This window comes from Protopterus annectens, chromosome 11.part0 (genome assembly GCF_019279795.1).
Source record: "Protopterus annectens isolate FY-2018-M chromosome 11.part0, PAN1.0, whole genome shotgun sequence".
Classification (NCBI taxonomy): domain Eukaryota; kingdom Metazoa; phylum Chordata; order Ceratodontiformes; family Protopteridae; genus Protopterus; species Protopterus annectens.
The window spans coordinates 20,522,166-20,544,270 of NC_056745.1; the positions used below are offsets into that span (position 1 = coordinate 20,522,166).

Below are 22,105 nucleotides of genomic sequence, written 5' to 3' on the forward strand. Positions count from 1 at the left end.
TGTGTGTGTGTGTGTGTGTGGGTGTAAAATGCATGTTAACAAAAGCCATGTTACTCTAGCAAGTTTCTAAGTTTCTAAGAGCAATATTTAAAGTCCATCCCTATTTTTGTTTCTTTGTTCTTGTTCCCCTTTATTTGTGTCTCTGTCCAGATTTCTTGTGGTAAGAGTCTGAGAGGTACAGAAACCTTTCAGGAGATGCTGCTGCAGCCAGGGGACTGCTTGGTGTGTGTGTGTGTGTGTGTGTGTGTGTGTGTGTGTGTGTGTGTGTGTGTGTGTGTGTGTGTGTGTGTGTGTTGTGTGGTACAGTGGCCATTATTTTTCAAAGCTACAGGGAGCACTGCAGAGGGGTGGAAGAGCCACATCTGGCTCCCGAGCTGCAGGTTGCAGACCCCTGCCCTAGTCACATGTAGACACTACAGTGCCATACCAGTGTCACAAGTTCTTAGCTATACAAAGAACATGACAACTGCATCACTCTCACTACAGTGCTATGCCTGTGTCACAAGTTCTTAGCTATACAAAGAACATGACAACTACATCACTCTCACTACAGTGCCATGTCTGTGTCACAGGTTCTCAGCTATACATAGAACATGACAACTACATCACTCTCACTACAGTCCCATGCCTGTGTCACAGGTTCTCAGCTCTACCTAGAACATGACAACTGCATCAGTCTCACTACAGTGCCATGCCTGTGTCACAGGTTCTCAGCTATATACAGAACATGATAACTGCATCACTGTCACTACAGTGCTATGCCTGTGTCACAGGTTTGCAGCCATACACAGAACATGACAAATGCATCACTCTCACTAGAGAGCCATGCCTGTGTTACAGGTTCTCAGCTACACATAGAACATGACAACTGCATCATTCTCACTACAGTGCCATGCCTGTGTCACAGGTTCTCAGCTATACATAAAACATGACAACTGCATCACTCTCACTACAGTGCCATGCCTGTGTCACAGGTTCTCAGCTATACATAGAACATGACAACTGAATCACTCTTTCTACAGTGCCATACTTATGTCACAGGTTCTCAGCTATACTGAGAACATGACAAATGCATCACTTTCATTACAGTGCCATGCCTGTGTCACTGGTTCTCAGCTATACCTAGAATATGAAAAATGCATCAGTCTCACTATAGTACCATGCCTGCGTCACAGGTTCTCAGCTATACCTAGAACATAACAAATGCATCACTCTCACTGCAGTGCCGTACTTGTGTCACAGGTTCTCAGCTATAATAGAACATGACAAATGCATCACTCTCACTACAGTGCCGTGCCTGAGTCACAGGTTCTCAGCTATAAAGTAAATAAAAGAATGCCACAGAGGTAGAATCAATAAATGAAAGCAAGTGCTCCAAATAGCGTACACAGGATTTATTTGTCCGCTTTCGTAAAACACTTCATCAGAATGAAATACAAAAGTAAAAAACACACATTAAATACACTCATTAATTGAATAATTAACTAATTGAACAGCAGTACTCAATAAAAAATTTTAAGCAAAAAAAGAAACTACTTTCTGCTTATCAGTAATATACAAGTTGCGATGTTTTAAAAAACATTTTAAATTAATACATTCATTCAACCCTGGTGGCCTATCTGATTTTAACTTAATTTGCCAGATTGCTTCCCTTTGTTCAAGATAACATTTAAAATCCCCTCCCCTGGGATCAACAGGACATACTTCTAACACTGTAAACAAAAATTTCTTAAAAGAAGAGCAATTAGTAGAATGCTTATATAAAGCGTTGGTACAATCCCTGGACTTAATAGCATAAATATGTTCCTTAATACGGGTGCTAAGTTTCCTAGTAGTCATCCCTACATAAAATGCAGGGCACCCGGAACAGAAAGAGATGTAAACAACATTTGTCGTGTTGCAATTAACTAAACCAGGTACCTCAATAATTCTTTTATTTACTTGGTTGCTTTCAGTGTTTTTCTTCGTTGGTTCTCAGCTATACCTGGAACATGACAAATGCATCACTCTCACTACAGTGCAGTGCCATGCTTATGTCACACGTTCTCAGCTATACCTAGAACATGACAGATGCATCAGTCTCACTATAGTGCCATGCCTGTGTCACAAGCTGTCAGCTATACATAGAACATGACAACTGCATCACTCTCACTGCATTGCCATGCCTGTGTCACGGGTTCTCAGCTATACATAGATCATGACAACTGCATCACTCTCACTACAGTGTCATACCAGTGTCACAGGATCTCAGCTATACATAGAGCATGACAACTGCATCACTCTCACTACAGTGCTATGCCTGTGACACAGGTTCTCAGCTATACACAGAACATGATAACTGCATCACTGTCACTACAGTGTCATGCCTGTGTCACAGGTTCTCAGCTATACATAGAACATGACAACTACATCACTGTCACTGCAGTGCTATGCCTGTGTCATAGGTTCTCAGCTATACCTAGAATATGACAGCTGCATCACTCTCACTACAGTGCCATGCCTGTGTCACAGGTTCTCAGCTATACATAGGGCATGACAACTGCATCACTCTCACTACAGTGCCATGCCTGTGTCACTGGCTCTCAGCTATACATAGAACTTAACAAATGCATCACTGTCACTAATATCTAGCACAAAGTTTGTTGGTACTGAGATACTTGTACAATGCAGCACTCCTTCCTTAATGCTGGAAGGTTCCATGTATACAGATGCTCTTTTCAAATTCCTCAATTTCAGAGTTGTGTGGTTGTAAGTGGTGTTGCACTAAGTGACACTATCTCCTTATATTGTGTTAACAAAAGCCAGTTCGAATGGCATTTATGTTAATGAAGCCATTTAGCATCAAAGTTTCTGAATTGGTTAATGATATGCAATGTTCTATCAATACATGTCATCATGATCAGTGCATGGCATGGTGAACATGAAGCATGTGAGCTGTACACTTGTGCATATGGCATATCTACAACTGTAACATCACTGTACAATGCTGTGGTTATGTCATAGCACCACAGTGCAGCACTACAATGTGCAACCCATGATTCAGATATGTGCATTCATGCACATATGGCTACCATTTGGTAGCTTCAGTGGACCTGATTGAGTGGTCATGGCTATGTCTTGTAGCAGGGAAACACAGGAATTCAGCTTGATGTAGCATGGAGTGCAAAATTTCCTTGTTCTAGCAGTATGGAAGTTTTAAGTAGTATCTGCTGGACCATTATGATGGTCCATTGCTTGATACCTTACATGAGTTGGCACAAATGCTAACTGATGCATCTGGCATTGCCCAGTGAAGTAATGTTGGCATTACAACAGCAGTCTGAAGCAGTGCCACCCTGACCTGCTTTATCAGCTGGAGACAGAGGCTCAGGAGGGCATGTATGTATCATTTCATTAGGGTCTTCTACTAGTTTACCTTACACATATATATGTACCAGACAGTACATACTTTTTTTTCAGTGGCTGAGGAGGGGAAGCTGAATATGAACTGCTGTTGCAGAATGTGGGAATATCTCTGCAGGCATTGAGGTAAATGTATATACTGTGTTTTAGTCCATGTAGTATGCACACTGGTGTTATTCCCATTACATGTGTCTGTTGAGCTTTGGCCATTCTGTTGTCTTTCTGCAGGTCCAGCTATGGAGGAGAAGCAGTGCCCTAGACTACCTCAGTGTCTGCCAGATACTACATTTGATGCTGGGTCATCAGTGGAATCCAGGTCTACCACTCATCTGGAGGGGTGAATGATCCCCTGCTGTAAGTGATCTGGAGATGTCACCAATGCTTTCTATGTCTGCCTGTTGGGGGGTAAAGGTTGTAGAAGTGATCTCTCAGCTTGAGATATGCAGGCTGGGCAGTGCCAAGCTGCATTGGCAACTGGACATCAGCAGATAGAACATTCTGCATCCTCTAGCACTGCTGATAGAGATACTAAACCTTCAGGCTCTGGTGATTGAACCTCCACTGAAGCCACTAACTCATAATATCAGCCACCCATGTAAGCAATATGAGGGTTTGTTGCCCTTAGGGCCTGTCTTGCAGCCAGCCATACCAGGACCCCAAGCTGTTCTCATCCTGATGTGCTGTCTCCCTTATGTTTCATTTCTCATCCTTGTCTACCAACTGCATGTATATGTGAGCCCACCCACTGCCCTCCAACTGTATGTATATGTGAGCCCACGCACTGCCCTCCCACCTTTGGTAGGTATACCACCCCTGTCTACTTTCTGTGTCTCCATCTGCTTGCCGGTACTACTTGCCCCTTTTCCTCTACCCCATTCCTCAGCCATCCCTCTTTATCTTCCCCACTTATCTTTCTTTTGTAAAACTTAGAAAAAAGGTTTGTTTCTGAACAAAAACATCATCATTTCTTCCCCCCAACCTTTCATATCCACGACTAACCTTCTTTGCTTACATCCACTTTTTGTTTTCCCGTTTCCTACATTCCACCTTGTTCCATGCCCTCCACATTTATATGCAGGTTTGTGACTGGGTTATGCACACCCCCACTGATGTGCCAACTGGCTGATAGCTGCATGTGCAGGTTGCTACATTGTTTTCATGAGTTTGCACTTGGCTGTGATGTCCATCACATCAGTCTTGTGCATTTCTGTAATGTTGTTTGTGGCGTATTGTTGCCTAGACTGCACCTGGCTATGATGTCCATCACATCAGTCTTGTGCATTTCTGTAATGTTGTTTGTGGCGTTTTGTTGCCTAGCACTGCCCATCCCATTACCGTTGTGCCTCTCCTTTTGTTTGCAATGCTTTGATCAGTATGCAGACACTGTCCACTGCCTAGGACATCTGATTAGCTCTGTGACACTTCAGTGACCATCTCAGATATTAGTGCTGCCTGGCAGTGTGGAACCGTTCTCTGTGACTCTCAGCCTTTACTTTAAGCTATGTTGAAACTGTATTACAGAGTTACTACTGAGAGACATACATAGACATCTGACCTGAGTTATATTTTCACTTAAAGTGGAGAAGATGGAGACCCACTTTGATTTGGGAGCATCACTGGTATGTTTAGACAGAGTTCCTCGAACGTTGAAACGATTTACTGTTCATAGAACGGCATCATAAAACCAGTATGTATACAGAGAGACATAATACATCCTTGTTTGTTACTGTTAATACTGCTAAGGGGTGAAATGGATGCATTTTGTAATAATAATAATAATATTGACGATGCATTTTAAAGCAGAGGAGTAGGGGTAGCTGGAATTAACTATTTAAATAGGATTGCCTGCGCCTTTTATGGACTGGTGACAGTAACTACTGGGAAAGATATAAGAAGGAAAATATTCAGGGAATGAAGATCTTTAAAAGGGAACAATGAAAGGTGATTTTTAAGTGAAGATGTGAGGGGAAAGATTAAGAATGAAAAGGCAGAAGTGGATGCTTGAAATCCATTTGCGACCATAATCATCATCATCATCAATGTGCTCTAATGGTCACATTTAGAATTGAACGATCACATAGAAATCAGCTGTATGTTATGCTGATGATTTTATTTTTATTTTATTTTACATTTGTTGACCGGGCTAGTCTAACTGAATACATGTCCATTTTCAGTAGAGGCCCGGGGAGAAAAGCTCCCTTACAAGTTATATACTTTAGAAAGTATAAAAAGCTTATACAGTAAAATCGGTTCGAACCATTGCATAAATGTGGAGGGCACCATTACAAAAGTAATTGCTACACTGTGAAAGATTAACACGCAAAGATGGAATAACAAAAAGACAGACTATGTTAACTCATTTGTACAGGTATACACTGAAGTAAAAAGGAGTAAAAAGGGTAATCACAGAAAACAAAAATAACTTGGACAAACTATCCATACAAGTAAGAATGTATAGCGAGAGGAGAAGAAAGGTATAGGAGTAGCAGTGATAAGGCAAGAGGCCAAAAAAAGTGTCAGTCAGGATTAGTACATGGGCTTAGCCAATGGGAATTCAGGAAGATTAGTTGCTTCTTTGCGAGGGGTGTCGATATCAGAGAGGCGAGTTCACTAGGAAGCGTGTTCCAATCAAAAACCAGCAGAGTTAGTAAACAGGAAGTCACCAGATTTATGGTGTGATTTATGGGGGGCGACTAGTAGCTTGTTAGCTGAGCGAAGAGTTGTGAGGCTTTTATAAGGGGTAATAAGGTTACTGAGTATGGGAGTATTTGTGGGGTGATACAAGATCTTGTGGATGAGTCAGTTGTTGAAGCAGCAGCTGGTTTTGTAATTCCAGCCAGCCTAGTTGTTTAAGATTTATGCAGTGGTGGGTACGAAATGGAGCACCTGTGGCAAATCTAGCAATGTTATTGTATGATGTTGATCTTTCACATTTTCAGTGTGAATGAAGAAATTATACGTTTTTGGCAGGGATTCTGATTTTTCATTTTTCTGGGAAAAATACAAGTGAATTTAGACTGTATGCGCATTGGAAAAACACAGGATTTTTATGGAACATCAGGAGTAATGGGGCTAACGGTAATAATAATAGCAACAATGCTAACAGGCGTTATCATAACAACATTAACGCCAATAACAATTTGGATAATAACGACCAACATCAACAGCAGGGTTTTCACCGGAATCAGGAAGTGCATCCAACCAGTCAACTGCCCAATCAGAACCAGACTCAAATGAGAAACAGAAGGAAACAGCAGAGGAGATAGTCCCGGATTTCAGGGAGGTTCCACGAATTCACACAAGTTCAAGAGGTGACTTTTCTATTTATAATTACACTATCATTGATATTGCACAGGAAATGGTTGATTTTCTATCGAAAGGTTTAACCTTTGTCCCTGCAATGAATATGGACATAGTAAAGATGATAGTGGACTTGAAATTGTTTGTTAGGAAGTTGAACCTAAATCTCCTTCTCGGTGAGAGTTCCAGTATGGTGAACTCCATCTGTGTTTCAAGTCTGTTCAATCCCCCGTTACATCCTAACTTAAGTTTCTTCGAGCAAACTTGTGAGATGGACTTTAGGGCTATTAATGTTAGGAATAAGCAACAAAGGCAATCTCACAATATCACTGACTCTGAACATGATTTTTTAAGATTGTTGAATGACTGTAACATAAGGGTGAAGAAGCCAGACAAGGGGGGTGGTCTGGTGTTCATGGATCATTTTGTGTATGTCGAAAGTATTAACAAACTACTGGATTCAACTGCTTATACTATGGTAAGCCTTAATGAAGTCAATATAGCATATAAACATATTAGAGCAATGCTAAATGATTTATTTTTAGAAGGCTATGTTGATCTTGACTTACACCAGTATTTATCTACAATAGTGCCAAGAACACCAGCACTATTTGGTTCTCCTAAGATTCACAAGACTATCTATAGTCCGCCATTTAGGCCTATTGTAGACGGGTGTGGGTCAATAACTTACGCCTGTGCTAAATATGTAGATACCATCCTTAAACCCTTAGTGGAAAGTGAGCCCCAAATATGTAGGGACTCGTGGGGCTTTTTAAGTAACATTAACCACTTAGAATATGAACACAATATTTGTTTTTTGACAATTGATGTAAAATACCTCTACACTGTCATTCCACAACAAATAGGGTTAGAGTGGATAAGGGAATTTCTTCATAATAAGAAATCTAGTGACAACACTATCTACTTGGTTGAAACACTTCTAGAAATTGTCTTAACTAATAATTTTATGACTTTTGAAGGACAAATCTATTTGCAGAAGTCAGGGGTGGCCATGGGGTCCCCTTGTGGTGGCAGTTTTGCCAATGCCGTTATGGCACAATGGGAAAATGTCTTCTTATTCCCCAACGTAATGTTCCAAAATCATGTCTCCTGGTACACTAGGTACCAGGATGACATGTTTTGCATTTGGAAAGGCGACATTTCACTCATACCTGAATTTATTGAAGTAATCACTTCAACCACCAATTTCTTGGAGTTTACTTATGTTTTTAGTGAAACCTCCATAAACTATTTAGACATTTTGCTAATCAATGATAAAGCTAATAGTAGGTACAAAAGTTTAATATACAGAAAACCTACGTACTCAAACGCATTTTTGCATTATACTAGTAATCACCCTTACCACCAGAAGAAGGCTGTAGTGAAAGGCCAGATGGTAAGGGCGGCTCGAATGATTACTGATAATTCAGATTTCGAGTCCGAATGCAATAACCTCAAGAGTATGTTTTTGAGTAGAGGATATCCATTATATATGGTAACTAATACAAGAAGTGTTGCTTAAAAGAACTACAGGACACTTTGTTCCTATTTTGAACAATCACAAGTTAATATCTTCAGAGGCAGTCTTTGACCAAGGTAGCCCTGCAGAATTAGAAAGGTCTCCTGATAGCAGGTCCACTAACTACCCTCAAACTAGGTTTTTATGCACCTTTTCTTTAGACCATCATTGTATTAGAGAAATAATTAACAAAAATTGGGATATCATTAATGGTGACAAAAGGTTTTTAAATCTTTAGGCACAAGTCCTAAGATCACTTTTAGGAGGGGCCGGAATTTAAAAGCCATTCTGGAGGGTAAAAGAAGTACACAGTCAAACACAAACATAGGTATGTTCAAGTGTGGAGCTTGCTCCCAATGCAAGCACATTTTGGTAGGTCACCTACTGAATAGTAATGATACATCTTACAAAATTAAAGGTAGATACAACTGTGACACTAAAAGTGTCACTTATGTTGCACTATGTTCACAATGTAGAGCATATTATATTGGCAAGACTGAAAGAAAGCTTAAACAGCGTATTTACGAACACACATATGCCATCACTAAAAAAGACTCCAACAATGCTTTAGCAAAACATTATATAGACCACCCAGGACATCATTTTAAGTTTACTATTTTGCAGCACAGACTTCAAGATTTTAGAGGAGGGCCCTGGCAAATATTACTGGAGGTCGATGAACTGATGTGGCAAATAAGAACTAAAGCACATCTGTTCCCAGGGCTTAACGAAAATATTTCTGTTAAATGTGTTTTATAATTGTTAGCCTTGCAGAGATGAATATGATCTAGTATCGAGGTACCAGCGTTATTAATATGCTTACACTAATTTCTAGTTTTAAGTCTAGTTGTCTATTTTAGCTTTGGTTTGAGCTTCGTATTATTATGCACCTCTTTGCATTTTCATGTGTTACGCATTTTTGCAGTGTTTATCCACTTTTTATACGTGAATTTTTTAATCATTTTTGTAACATTATGTATTTTAGTAATTTATACGTAAGACATACATATGAGGTACATATTACAATTTAAGTATTGAAAAGTTGACATGTACCTATCAATATTAATTTATTGGATATATTCTACTGCTTTTATTCTAGCTGAATGTTATGGCAGTATGTATGAATGGCACCTGACAAGGTGCGATTGCCTTTTAAAAGTTAAATAAGTTAATTGATGTAAATGGTTTTCGTATTTAAATGGGCTTAATTGATTTGTACTTGATTGTCTGATGAAGGCAGGGTAAGAACCTTGCCGTAAGCGCTCACTGTATTAAATTCGTTTTTGGAGTTTAACCGGCTTTTATTGATTCCTGCACGCTTCATTTTCGTGTTTTTCATTTTTATGGAATTGACATTTTAGGCTAGAACACTCCTTCACCACAATTATTTCTTCTCATATTTACTTCTTGTAACCCTACTAGTGTAGTTTATTCAGTGATCTGTGCACAGGATCTACTTTAATTTTGCATATATATGAAATAAAAAGTTGTTATGAAACCATGGTAAAGAACAGAAGTTATGCTTAATAATCATGGGTATAATCCCCAGATTTCATACCATGAAAATGGAATTTCATTTTATGAGAAGTATAAATCAGTGTCTCTGATGTTTGGCTTTTTAGGTTTCTGACATGCAAGCTAGGTAAAACAGGCCATGGGTAGATTTGTAATATGCTCATAGTTTGCCTTTGTTTATACATTAGTACTAGGCTAAATGCTGTTGTGGGCTATTTTAAGCCTTGCCAGTTACCCCATGTGAGAATCAAACCGTGTAGCTTGTGTATGCAAAGTAAATTAACTGGCAAAGGAAATTTGATAGAATGTTGTAAGAATAAAGTGTTTATACCTTGTGTGCATTGGAAATAAGTAAGAAATATACTTTATATGCTCCCTTACTCAGAAACATATAGTGAGAATGGAGGCCATGAAATAGGTTATGTACACTTTGGGAAGAAGTTGATCCAAAGAATGTTTAGGATGTAACTTATTTAAAATAATAGGAGAAAGTAGGAAGATAAGAAAGGGATTTCAGCATTCTGTTGTCTAAAACTAATATGTCAGGAATGATTGCTTAAATGCTTTACAAAGAGTGCTTACATGCTGATAGAAGATGTACAATATGTTAAAGTAAAGTACCTGTTAAAAGTGAGACACATAATATGGGAAGTTTGCCAGAAAAAAAAAGGGTAAATTTAACATACATCAGGAAGTATGTCAATATTAAGGACATTACAGAATAATTATGGGAGATGAGACAGAGTATGATATTTCAAATTATTCTTTCAAATAAGATGTATCCATTTATTCCTGTAGTTGTGGATGCAAGGAGCGATTACTGTAAAATAAGTCGGCACATATGTCCAGATAAATATATTTATGAATAAATGTCATAGAAAGGCATTAGTGCTGACAATGTAAAAAAAATCACTGGACTGAAAACATATCTGTAAATAAGATATTTTCATTTCATTTAAATTAAATATCGGAGGAAGTGTTATTTTTATTTCATTTAAATTAAATATTGGAGCAGAATGTAACATTAATATTGAAAGCACATTTAGAGAACAGTGCTTGAAATGAAAGGTTCTTTGGAATTTCTTGTGGCTGGAGCTGGGGCTGAAAAATGCATATACAAACAACTCCTCAACTATCTACTAAGCAAAAATGTATCTGCATCTCAACATGGCTTCAGACTTAAACACAGTATAACCACTGCCCTTGTTAGTTTTACAAACTCAAACAACCAGTTTAGAAATGACAAGCAGCTCATCTCATCTATCATTCTTGATGTGTCTAAAGCTTTTGATACAGTATCCCACCAAAAGCTTCTAAATGAGCTTCCTTAAACCTAACCCATCCAGCCCTCTTTTGGATTCCCATCTACTTAACTGACCACCAACAGGCAGTTAAGTGGCAAAATGATCTCTCCACCCTGTTACAGGTCTCATTAGGAGTACCCCTAGGTTCAATTCTTGGTCCACAGCACTTCACCATATTTACCAACAGGCTCAGCACAGCCACCCAACATGCAACCATCATTCAATATGCAGATGACCCCTTCCTCATATGTTCAGCTCCCTCCCTACCAGAATTCTTACAAACAACCCAACAATCTTTCCAAGACATTGAAAAATACCTCTCAGACCCTCAACTCATACTCAGTCCAAATAAAACAAAGCTTATGCTCTGCACTAATAGCAAAGTTCCTGATAACTCTCCCCCTTCGCCATCTACTCAGTAAAACTAAAATTGAACCTGTCCAGCACACCAAACTCCTTGGAGTTACAACTGACAACAACCTCATATTTCACAAACACCTTGCTCTAACTATCAAAAAGGTGCACATTAAGCTAGGCTCACTATACAAAGCCAAATCATACCTAACCAAGGCCACTAGACATTCCATAGCCAGAACTCATCTACTCTCTACCCTTCTATGTACCTCACCAATATTTACTAATCTCAGAAAATAAGATTTAAACAAACTGGAGTCCTGCTATAACAAAATCGCAAGATTCGGTACTAACCTTCCTTATAGATCACATCACTGCACAGCACTTCATAAACTAAATTGGATTGAACTACCCAATCTCCTATCCCTCAACCAACTAACTTCCATTTATTCCATCTTCCACCATCCAGACAACTGTCCAACACTCAAGAACTTAGTGCAACCCTACTCAAATGGCAGGCCACTAAAATCTTCCAACAAACTACCACTCAAAGTAACTAAATCTAATAATCTTTACAGCAACTCTCTGTTCTCCCACCAAATATCTAAGTTCTGGAATTCCATGCCTCAGACAATATTAAATTCTAACAACACATCCAAATTTAAACTACTGCTTAAGGAACACCTAACCAAATCTGGCTTTGCTCCTGCACTAATCCAGGCTGATCATTCTGTCCCTCTTTGTTCTTACAACCACAATATCTCTTCCCTTACTAAATTCTAACATCCAAACTATCCCTTCTCTCACAGAATTCCAATTTCTCTCTCTCTATCTCAACCTCACTACTGTTCCTGTCTTTATCTCCCTATCTTGAGCTTCCCACGGTTCCATCATATTCCCTCCTTCTTGTACTTCACCTCCATATTGCCTTAGCTGTCACTGTTTAGAACAAGTAACACTAGCATAGCAACAATCTGCCATATTCGTGTTCATATACCGTGCATGTATCTCATAAATATTTATCACCAAACCATGATATTGATCTACTGATCAGTCATTTCTCTATGATGGCACAAGCTGTTTCATGTTAGTTTGTTAGCTTTCTTTTTTTCCCATTTTATATTACTCTCTCAATTTTTATTGTTTATGTATAAACTATTTACTACCTATATTTACCAGAGTTATGTATTATTGATTGTTATCAGTTTGTTGTATTGTTTGTAATGTGTTTTTGTAATGGAGCTTTTCTCCATAGGCCTCCACTGAAAAAGGGCCACTGGCCCAGTCAGACATCCCCAGTAAACAAATGTAAAATAAATAAATTTATGAAACGCACAATTTACACATTCACAGAATTAGTAGTTTCCAGATTTGTGCAGTACAGTCTGTTAAGCCTGCAAATTAAAGTGTAGGATGCAGTGATGTACGATAATAAAATGCAAATCAAAGACTTGGCTTCAAATGCTACATTTGATATTTTTAAACGGTGTGCTGTGCTATTTACTGAACTTGAAAATTTTATTTGTGATTTTATCTATCACACTGAGAATAACTTAGAGCTATAGTTACTTAAAAATATGGTATTGACAGGATGGAAAGACAGCAAGAAAAAAATCCATGATGGAATTCAACACTCAGAAGGGCTGATAGAGTGACTGAGCTAAATCAACTATGCAACCAAATATTGGAAAGAATCCGTAAGGTGCACTTGGACATTGCCAAATGTAAAGGAAGGGTCCATCATGTAGTGCTGTGGCCTGGAACATTACATCAAGTAGGACACTGGTAAAAGAATAACACTAATAACTTGATGATATACCATGAAATGTTGACCAGATGATGGAGCAACGTTACTGCTGATTTATTTCAGTATGAGAACAGTCAACACAGAGGAAGGCCATCAGATTGAATGATATTGCTTCAAAATTTGTTAACATACTTAGGCAATCCATTTTTTCTCACCATGATATCCCCAACATTTTCATATTGGATAATAGCCCACAGTTTCTTAATCAACAGTGTAATGTCCCTTTGCAGTAAGGGGAATCTCAGCATTTTATGCATTAGCTCCGTGTAGGTATCTGTGGGCAAATTCTTAAGTCAAGAGAATTATCCAGAGAAAATTGTGCTGCCTGTGGACTGTTGCTTGCTCTTCTGAAGTACCGAAGCATCCTACTACAAAACAAAGAACTTTCACCTTCGCAGCCTCTGAAGGGCTGGAGATTGACAGTAATGTTTCCAATGTCTTGTGTTCTTCTTCAACCACAGAAAATGCCAAATAAACAATTAGCCTGGCAGAAACCTCAGAAGAAATGGTGACAAGCACCTGTGACAACAGGACTGTTTCAAATGACCTTGAAAATACACCAAGGTCCTAGATTGTCCAGACAAAAGAAGAACTGACTCATAGTTTAATATAAGATGTTTGTACAGGACTGGACTATACTCATCTCAAAACATTAATATAACTGAGAAACTGACAACAAAGGATAACCGTGGAGAGTTGCATTTGCTAAACTAAGAAACTGTTACAGAGTGTACATCTCCCATTTGTATCCTGTTTGTTTCGGTGTACCAGCAGATACCTCATCTGTTGAAATGAACAGGTGTGTTGTATATAATACTGACCAGATTTGGCATATCAAATAAAAACCCATTACAAATGGATCAATATTGTTAAATGTTATGATAAGGCCAAATTATAAAATTGCTATCTAATTACTGCATATTAGTATTATTTCTTATTATGTGCATTGCTTATGTGTGCATTTGTCTACCTTGCAATAATGTATTACTTGTGACGTCCCTAGTCTGTAGTGTAGTATAATATACTATGTAATATTTCTGTATGTGTTTTGATATGATATTTGTCTTAAGGGGAGGGATGTAATGTACAACACAGTGTGCCTAAGTATCCCATATAGCTGTAGTGCATGTGAGATGTCACGTAATGCTGAGGGTCTAAGTAACCCATATAGCTATAGTGCATGTTGGATGTCACGTAATGCTGAGGGCCTAGGTAACCCATATAGCTACAGTGCATGTGGGATGTCATGTAATGCTGAGGACCTAAGTAATCCATATAGCTATAGTGCATGTGGGATGTCACATAAAGCTGAGGGCCTAAGTAACCCATATAGCTATAGTGCATGTGGGATGTCACATAATGCTGAGGGCCTACGTAACCCATATACCTATAGTGCATGTAGGATGTCATGTAATGCTGAGGGCCTAAGTAACCCATATAGCTATAGTGCACGTGGGATGTCTCATAATGCTGAGGGCCTAAGTAACCCATATAGCTATAGTGCACGTGGGATGTCACGTAATGCTGAGGGCCTAAGTAACCCATATAGCTATAGTGCATGTGGGATGTCACGTAATGCTGAGGGCCTAAGTAACCCATATAGCTATAGTGCATGTGGGATGTCACATAATGCTGAGGGCCTAGGTAACCCATATAGCTGTAGTGCACATGGGATGTCACGTAATGCTGAGGGCCTAAGTAACCCATATAGCTATAGTGCATGTGGGATGTCATGTAATGCTGAGGGCCTAAGTAACCCATATAGCTATAGTGCACGTGGGATGTCACATAATGCTGAGGGCCTAGGTAACCCATATAGCTGTAGTGCACATGGGATGTCACGTAATGCTGAGGGCCTAAGTAACCCATATAGCTATAGTGCATGTGGGATGTCACGTAATGCAGAGGTAAGTAACCCATATAGCTATAGTGCACGTGGGATGTCTCGTAATGCTTAGGGCCTAAGTAACCCATAAAGCTATAGTGCACGTGGGATGTCATGTAGTGCTGAGGGCCTAAGTAACCCATATAGCTATAGTGCACGTGGGATGTCACGTAATGCTGAGGGCCTAGGTAACCCATATAGCTACAGTGCATGTGGGATGCCATGTAATGCTGAGGACCTAAGTAATCCATATAGCTATAGTGCATGTGGGATGTCACATAATGCTGAGGGCCTAAGTAACCCATATAGCTATAGTGCATGTGGGATGTCACATAATGCTGAGGGCCTACGTAACCCATATACCTATAGTGCATGTAGGATGTCATGTAATGCTGAGGGCCTAAGTAACCCATATAGCTATAGTGCACGTGGGATGTCTCGTAATGCTGAGGGCCTAAGTAACCCATATAGCTATAGTGCACGTGTGATGTCACGTAATGCTGAGGGCCTAAGTAACCCATATAGCTATAGTGCATGTGGGATGTCACGTAATGCTGAGGGCCTAAGTAACCCATATAGCTATAGTGCATGTGGGATGTCACATAATGCTGAGGGCCTAAGTAACCCATATAGCTATAGTGCATGTGGGATGTCATGTAATGCTGAGGGCCTAAGTAACCCATATAGCTATAGTGCATGTGGGATGTCATGTAATGCTGAGGGCCTAAGTAACCCATATAGCTATAGTGCACGTGGGATGTCACATAATGCTGAGGGCCTAGGTAACCCATATAGCTGTATTGCACATGGGATGTCACGTAATGCTGAGGGCCTAAGTAACCCATATAGCTATAGTGCATGTGGGATGTCACGTAATGCAGAGGTAAGTAACCCATATAGCTATAGTGCACGTGGGATGTCTCGTAATGCTTAGGGCCTAAGTAACCCATAAAGCTATAGTGCACGTGGGATGTCATGTAGTGCTGAGGGCCTAAGTAACCCATATAGCTATAGTGCACGTGGGATGTCTCGTAATGCTGAGGGCCTAAGTAACCCATATAGCTATAGTGCATGTAGGATGTCTCGTAATGCTGAGGGCCTAAGTAACCCATATAGCTATAGTGCATGTGGGATGTCACGTAATGCTGAGGGCCTAAGTAACCCATATAGCTATAGTGCATGTGGGATGTCTCGTAATGCTGAGGGCCTACGTAACCCATATAGCTATAGTGCATGTGGGCTGTCTCGTAATGCTGAGGGCCTAAGTAACCCATATAGCTATAGTGCACGTGGGATGTCACGTAATGCTGAGGGCCTAAGTAACCCATATAGCTATAGTGCATGTGGGATGTCTCGTAATGCTGAGGGCCTAAGTAACCCATATAGCTATAGTGCATGTGGGATGTCTCGTAATGCTGAGGGCCTAAGTAACCCATATAGCTATAGTGCGTGGGATGTCTCGTAATGCTGAGGGCCTAAGTAACCCATATAGCTATAGTGCATGTGGGATGTCTCGTAATGCTGAGGGCCTAAGTAACCCATATAGCTATAGTGCATGTGGGATGTCACGTAATGCTGAGGGCCTAAGTAACCCATATAGCTATAGTGCATGTGGGATGTCTCGTAATGCTGAGGGCCTACGTAACCCATATAGCTATAGTGCATGTGGGCTGTCTCGTAATGCTGAGGGCCTAAGTAACCCATATAGCTATAGTGCACGTGGGATGTCACGTAATGCTGAGGGCCTAAGTAACCCATATAGCTATAGTGCATGTGGGATGTCTCGTAATGCTGAGGGCCTAAGTAACCCATATAGCTATAGTGCATGTGGGATGTCTCGTAATGCTGAGGGCCTAAGTAACCCATATAGCTATAGTGCACGTGGGATGTCACGTAATGCTGAGGGCCTAAGTAACCCATATAGCTATAGTGCACGTGGGATGTCACGTAATGCTGAGGGCCTAAGTAACCCATATAGCTATAGTGCACGTTGGATATCTCGTAATGCTGAGGGCCTAAGTAACCCATATAGCTATAGTGCATGTGGGATGTCTCGTAATGCTGAGGGCCTAAGTAACCCATATAGCTATAGTGCACGTGGGATGTCACGTAATTCTGAGGGCCTGAGTAACCCATATAGCTATAGTGCATGTGGGATGTCACATAATGCTGAGGGCCTAAGTAACCCATATAGCTATAGTGCACGTGGGATGTCTCGTAATGCTGAGGGCCCAAGTAACCCATATAGCTATAGTGCATGTGGGATGTCTCGTAATGCTGAGGGCCTAAGTAACCCATATAGCTATAGTGCACGTGGGATGTCACATAATGCTGAGGGCCTGAGTAACCCATATAGCTATAGTGCACGTGGGATGTCACATAATGCTGAGGGCCTGAGTAACCCATATAGCTATTGTGCACGTGGGATGTCACGTAATGCTGAGGGCCTAAGTAACCCATATAGCTATAGTGCATATGGAATGTCACGTAATGCCGAGGTAAGTAACCCATATAGCTATAGTGCACGTGGGATGTCACGTAATGCTGTCTTGCTTCTTAGTTGCTGGCGTGTCAGTAAAAGTGAATGCTTGCTGATCACTTGCTGACTTCTTGTTTCCTCAGTGTCTATGTCTGATGATCAAAAGGATACAAGTCTAAGAGATGAGATTATTCACAAGCCTAGATTGCAGTAAAAAAAAACAAATTATATATCCTTTTGAAGTGCAGGACAGAGGGGTTTTCTTTATCTTGTTTTTTTTTTGTTAATCATCATTTGTGCTAAATGTTAATGCTTTTAATTAAAATGTAATTAAAGTTGGGGATCCTGCACTGAAGCTGAATGAGGAGGTAGATACTCGATACTCTGAATTCCTCGTGATAATAAATGTATAATACATGACTAAAGGAACAATAGTCGAAGAATGCAGTGGTAAGAACGAAGCACATGTTTAAAGCCTAATTAGAATTTGTAAATAAACAGATAGGAATTCACTCACAATGTACACAGAGCCACAAGTGCTAATTCCAGTGCTCTTGGGAAATACTGTTTGCCTAAATGTTATGCAAAAGAAAAGGATTTGCTGTGTTAGCATAAGAACTATACAGAAAAAGTTAATGCAAGGAAATGAATGTGTTTATATATGTTTTCTTGTACTGATCTGTTTTTTATTTAGTCAACAGGTATCTGAGTCATGGAGTGAGTCATAGCCAACATTTATCAGTCCGGAATCATCTGAATTTTAAATATGACAAAGACTTTCCAAATGAAATTCAATCATGCATTGAAACAAGGCCATGGAAGTATTCTAACTGTCCTGTTTCTTTTGGATTTAACTCTATTCTTAATATGCATCAGAGAACCCACACCCAAGAAAAGCCTTTTAAATATTCCACATGTACCATGAATTTAATGTCGAAAAACAGCTTTTTATGCAAAAAGCAGTTTATAGAGAAAGATCAGCACCATGTACATGAGAAAACATCCACTGGAAGAAAATCATATATGTGTGCTACATGTGGCAATTCGTTTACAAAAAAGAGTACTCTCACTTTGCATGAGAAATTACATACTGGTGAGAAGCCTCATAAATGTGCCATCTGTGACAAGAGTTTTACACAGAACAGCATCCTTTCAGCACATGAGAAGATACATTCTGGAGTGAAGCCATATAAATGTGCAGCGTGTGACAGGAGTTTTAAGACAAAGACTCATCTTTCAACACACAAAAAAATACACACTGGAGAGAAGCCATACGTATGTGCCATATGTGGTAAGAGATTTTCACAAAAGGGTAGTTTGCTAGCACATGTAAAAACACACATGGGAGAGAAGCCACATAAATGTGCCACATGTGGGAAGAGTTTTACACATAAGAGCACCCTTTTAGCACATGAGAAAATATATTCTGGAGTGATGCCTGATAAATGTGCCACCTGTGACAAGAGTTTTATACAGAAGAGCATCCTTTCAGCACATGAGAAAATACATTCTGGAGTGAAGCCATATAAATGTGTTACTTGTGACAAGAGTTTTAAGACGAAGGCTCATCTTTCAAGACATGAAAAAATACATACAGGAGAGAAGCCATATGCATGTGCCATATGTGGTAAAAGGTTTTCACAAAAGGGTAGTTTGCCAGCACATGAAAAAACACACACAGGAGAGAAGCCACATAAATGTGCCACTTGTGGGAAGAGCTTTACACAGAAGAGCACCGTTTCAGCACATGAGAAGATACATTCTGGAGTGATGCCTCATAAATGTGCTACGTGTGGCAGGAAGTTTCAGAAGAAGGCTCATCTTTCAAGACATGAAAAAATACACACGGGAGAGAAGCCATACACATGTGCCATATGTGGTAAGAGGTTTTTACACAAGAATAGTTTGTTGGCACATGAAAAAAAACATACGGGAGAGAAACCACATAAATGTGCCTCATGTCAGAAGAGTTTTACTCTAAAATGTAACTTTTTAAGACATTTGAATATTCATATTGGTGAGAAACCACACAAATGTTCTGTATGTGAGAAGAGTTTTACTCAGAAAGGTAACCTTTTAACACATCTGAAAATTCACAGGGGGTCTGAATGGAGCGATGGTAAGTCAGTAAGCAAAGGAGAGTAGCATTGCTGAAATTGAATTCATCCTCAAGTCTTGGTGAGTACCTTCATGAGGCGGACCTTGTTTTCCACAAAATCTCACCAAGATGATGCTGATATATAGACTGTATATATATAGCATATATCATGGACAGCAATAGGCCAAAAATAAAAAAAGATAGCTGGTTGCACAAGACCCAGGATAAAAAAGTGCTCAATCCTGGTAGGCGCACTGTTGCCAGGACTGGAAAAAATGACACTGTAGAATCCTCAAAACATGAAAACATTCCTACAATGAGGCCAGGCACAGGGGGTTGATGCCCCCCCCCCATTGTAAAAGGAAGTATCAGCCCATAAAAATCACAAAAACTGATAGGCCAAAGAAGAGCCATAAAGACAATACAGTGGACTATTGAGGAAAATAAAGAAATTATATATTGTTGCTATTATGCAAAAAGCCCAGAACTTTCAGACCAAGATATATAAAAAGATTAAGAGAGAAATTAGAGGAAAGAAAAATACTTCCACAAGAAAAACTGTAAAAAGCCTCAAATAGAAGCCTGTGTTCATTAATACAACATATCTGTGAAAAACATTATATAGACCAAAAAACTTTGATCTGTTTGGAAAAAAGCAGCATCTGAGGAAGTGAAAAAATATAAACAACAAAACCTAGAGATTTTTGAAAACTATAAAAAAGAAATATGGATATGTGAAAGAAAGAGAGATTTGGTATGGTGCAATATTTGTGCAAAGTTGAAAGCCAAATTAATCAATACAAAAAAGGCAGCCCCAAAGATATTCAAAGAGAAATACAGACAAAGGCATTCAGATATGTAAAATTTCACAATAAAAAAAATCAAAAACAGGAAATGTAGAAAAGAAGATTAGTAAAGTAGAAGTTAAAAAAATAGGAGTTGAAGTTGTGGAGTGCCTGTGAAGTGAAGGATTTGGTGTAGAAGGTCTAACACAGGTTACATCACAGCATGACGGAATGAGTCCCCAAAGTAATAAGAAATAGAAAGATCAGGAGACATCTGAAGAAATATGGAAGTGTGAAAGAAAAAGACATTTAATATGGTGTAATATTTATGCAAAGGAGAAAGCAAAATTAACCAATACAAAAAGAGCAGCACCAAAGATATAAGAGAAATACAGGCAAAGAAATCCAGATATGGAAAGCTTTACAATACAAAAAATAAGAAGACAAAGAGGAAAAGCAGAAAACAAGATCAGTAATGGAGACTTTAAAGAAACAGAAACTGAGGTTATGGAGTACCTGTGAAGCGAAGGATTCAGTTTAGAAAATCTAACTCAGAAAGCACCACAACAGGATAGAGCAATAGACATCCAAATTAAGGACAAACCAGTGGAACGGGAAGCAACTGGGCAGTTGCCATATGAAAATATTTTGGAGCCTTCCACAGTAAACCAGTATAAATGTTCACTTGCAGCTGGACAGCAAGGAAAGGAACAGTAAACTGTGGCAACTCTGATGCAGTCAGTGTTGAGGCGTGATAGGTCATTGAGTTCCAATATGACAGAGCAACGGATGGCACAGGAGGAAATTGAAAAGAATGTGTTACAGGAAGCTGCTGTAGAACTTTTCATAGAATGTCTGCAGGAAATGCAGAACAAAAACTGTGCCCTTAATTTAGAAACAAATGAGCTAAGAGAAGAGTTGCTTGATTTAATAGCGCTAGACATATTAAGATCAATGAAAGGAATAGACTACAGGTCAATAAAACCCAAAAAGTCAGAGGTTTGATAAAACAAATGAACACAGTAATTAGGACTGTCCATAGAGATCCATGCAATATAACAGAAGTAAACAGGATATATTACTTGTGCAGCTAAATTAATAACAGATAAAATTCTACCACAAGAAGACAGGGTAGTAAGAAAAAGAAAGGGGAGAAATCGAATACCATCATGGAAGTTTCGAATAGAGAAAACTATAAAGCAATTAAGACAGGAACTGTCACTGTTAGAAGCGTATAGAAGAGGGAACAGAATCAACAAAAGTACTCAGAATGATAAATATGATAAAAGCAATGCACAGTATTATAATGGATCAGGATCTATCTTGTACTATTGCAACTAATACATTAAAAATCTCAGCACAGGCAGACAAACGTAGAAGATACACAGACAAATATAAAGGAAAAGTACAAAATAAGCAATTTATTGATGACCCTAAAAAGTTCTATAGAAAATTGGGAAACAAGGTAAAAGGAATTAAAAGACCACCTAAAAAAGAAGAAATAGATAACATTTTGGAAAAATATCTATGAAAATCCTGTGGAACATAACAAAGATGTTAACTGGATAGAAGAAGTAAAAGAAAGAATAAGACGTTCAAAGGTACAAGATATGAAATGGGAAGAAGTAACGGCCAGAGAGACTGAGATAAAGTTAAG

The 22,105-nt window shown here is 39.2% G+C and overlaps 1 protein-coding gene and 1 gene segment (V, D, J or C); both read left to right on the forward strand.

Annotated features, from left to right (window-relative positions):
• LOC122815226 (gastrula zinc finger protein XlCGF57.1-like) overlaps positions 1-19,710 on the forward strand; it is a 645,429-nt gene extending 625,719 nt beyond the window's left edge. Inside the window, exon 2 of the mRNA XM_044087553.1 lies at positions 18,267-19,710. Within this exon, the coding sequence (XP_043943488.1) occupies positions 18,433-19,710 (1,278 nt within the window). The 5' untranslated portion in view covers positions 18,267-18,432. The remainder of the gene's footprint in view (positions 1-18,266) is intronic.
• LOC122815134 overlaps positions 1-22,105 on the forward strand; it is a 133,916-nt gene that overhangs the window by 49,318 nt on the left and 62,493 nt on the right.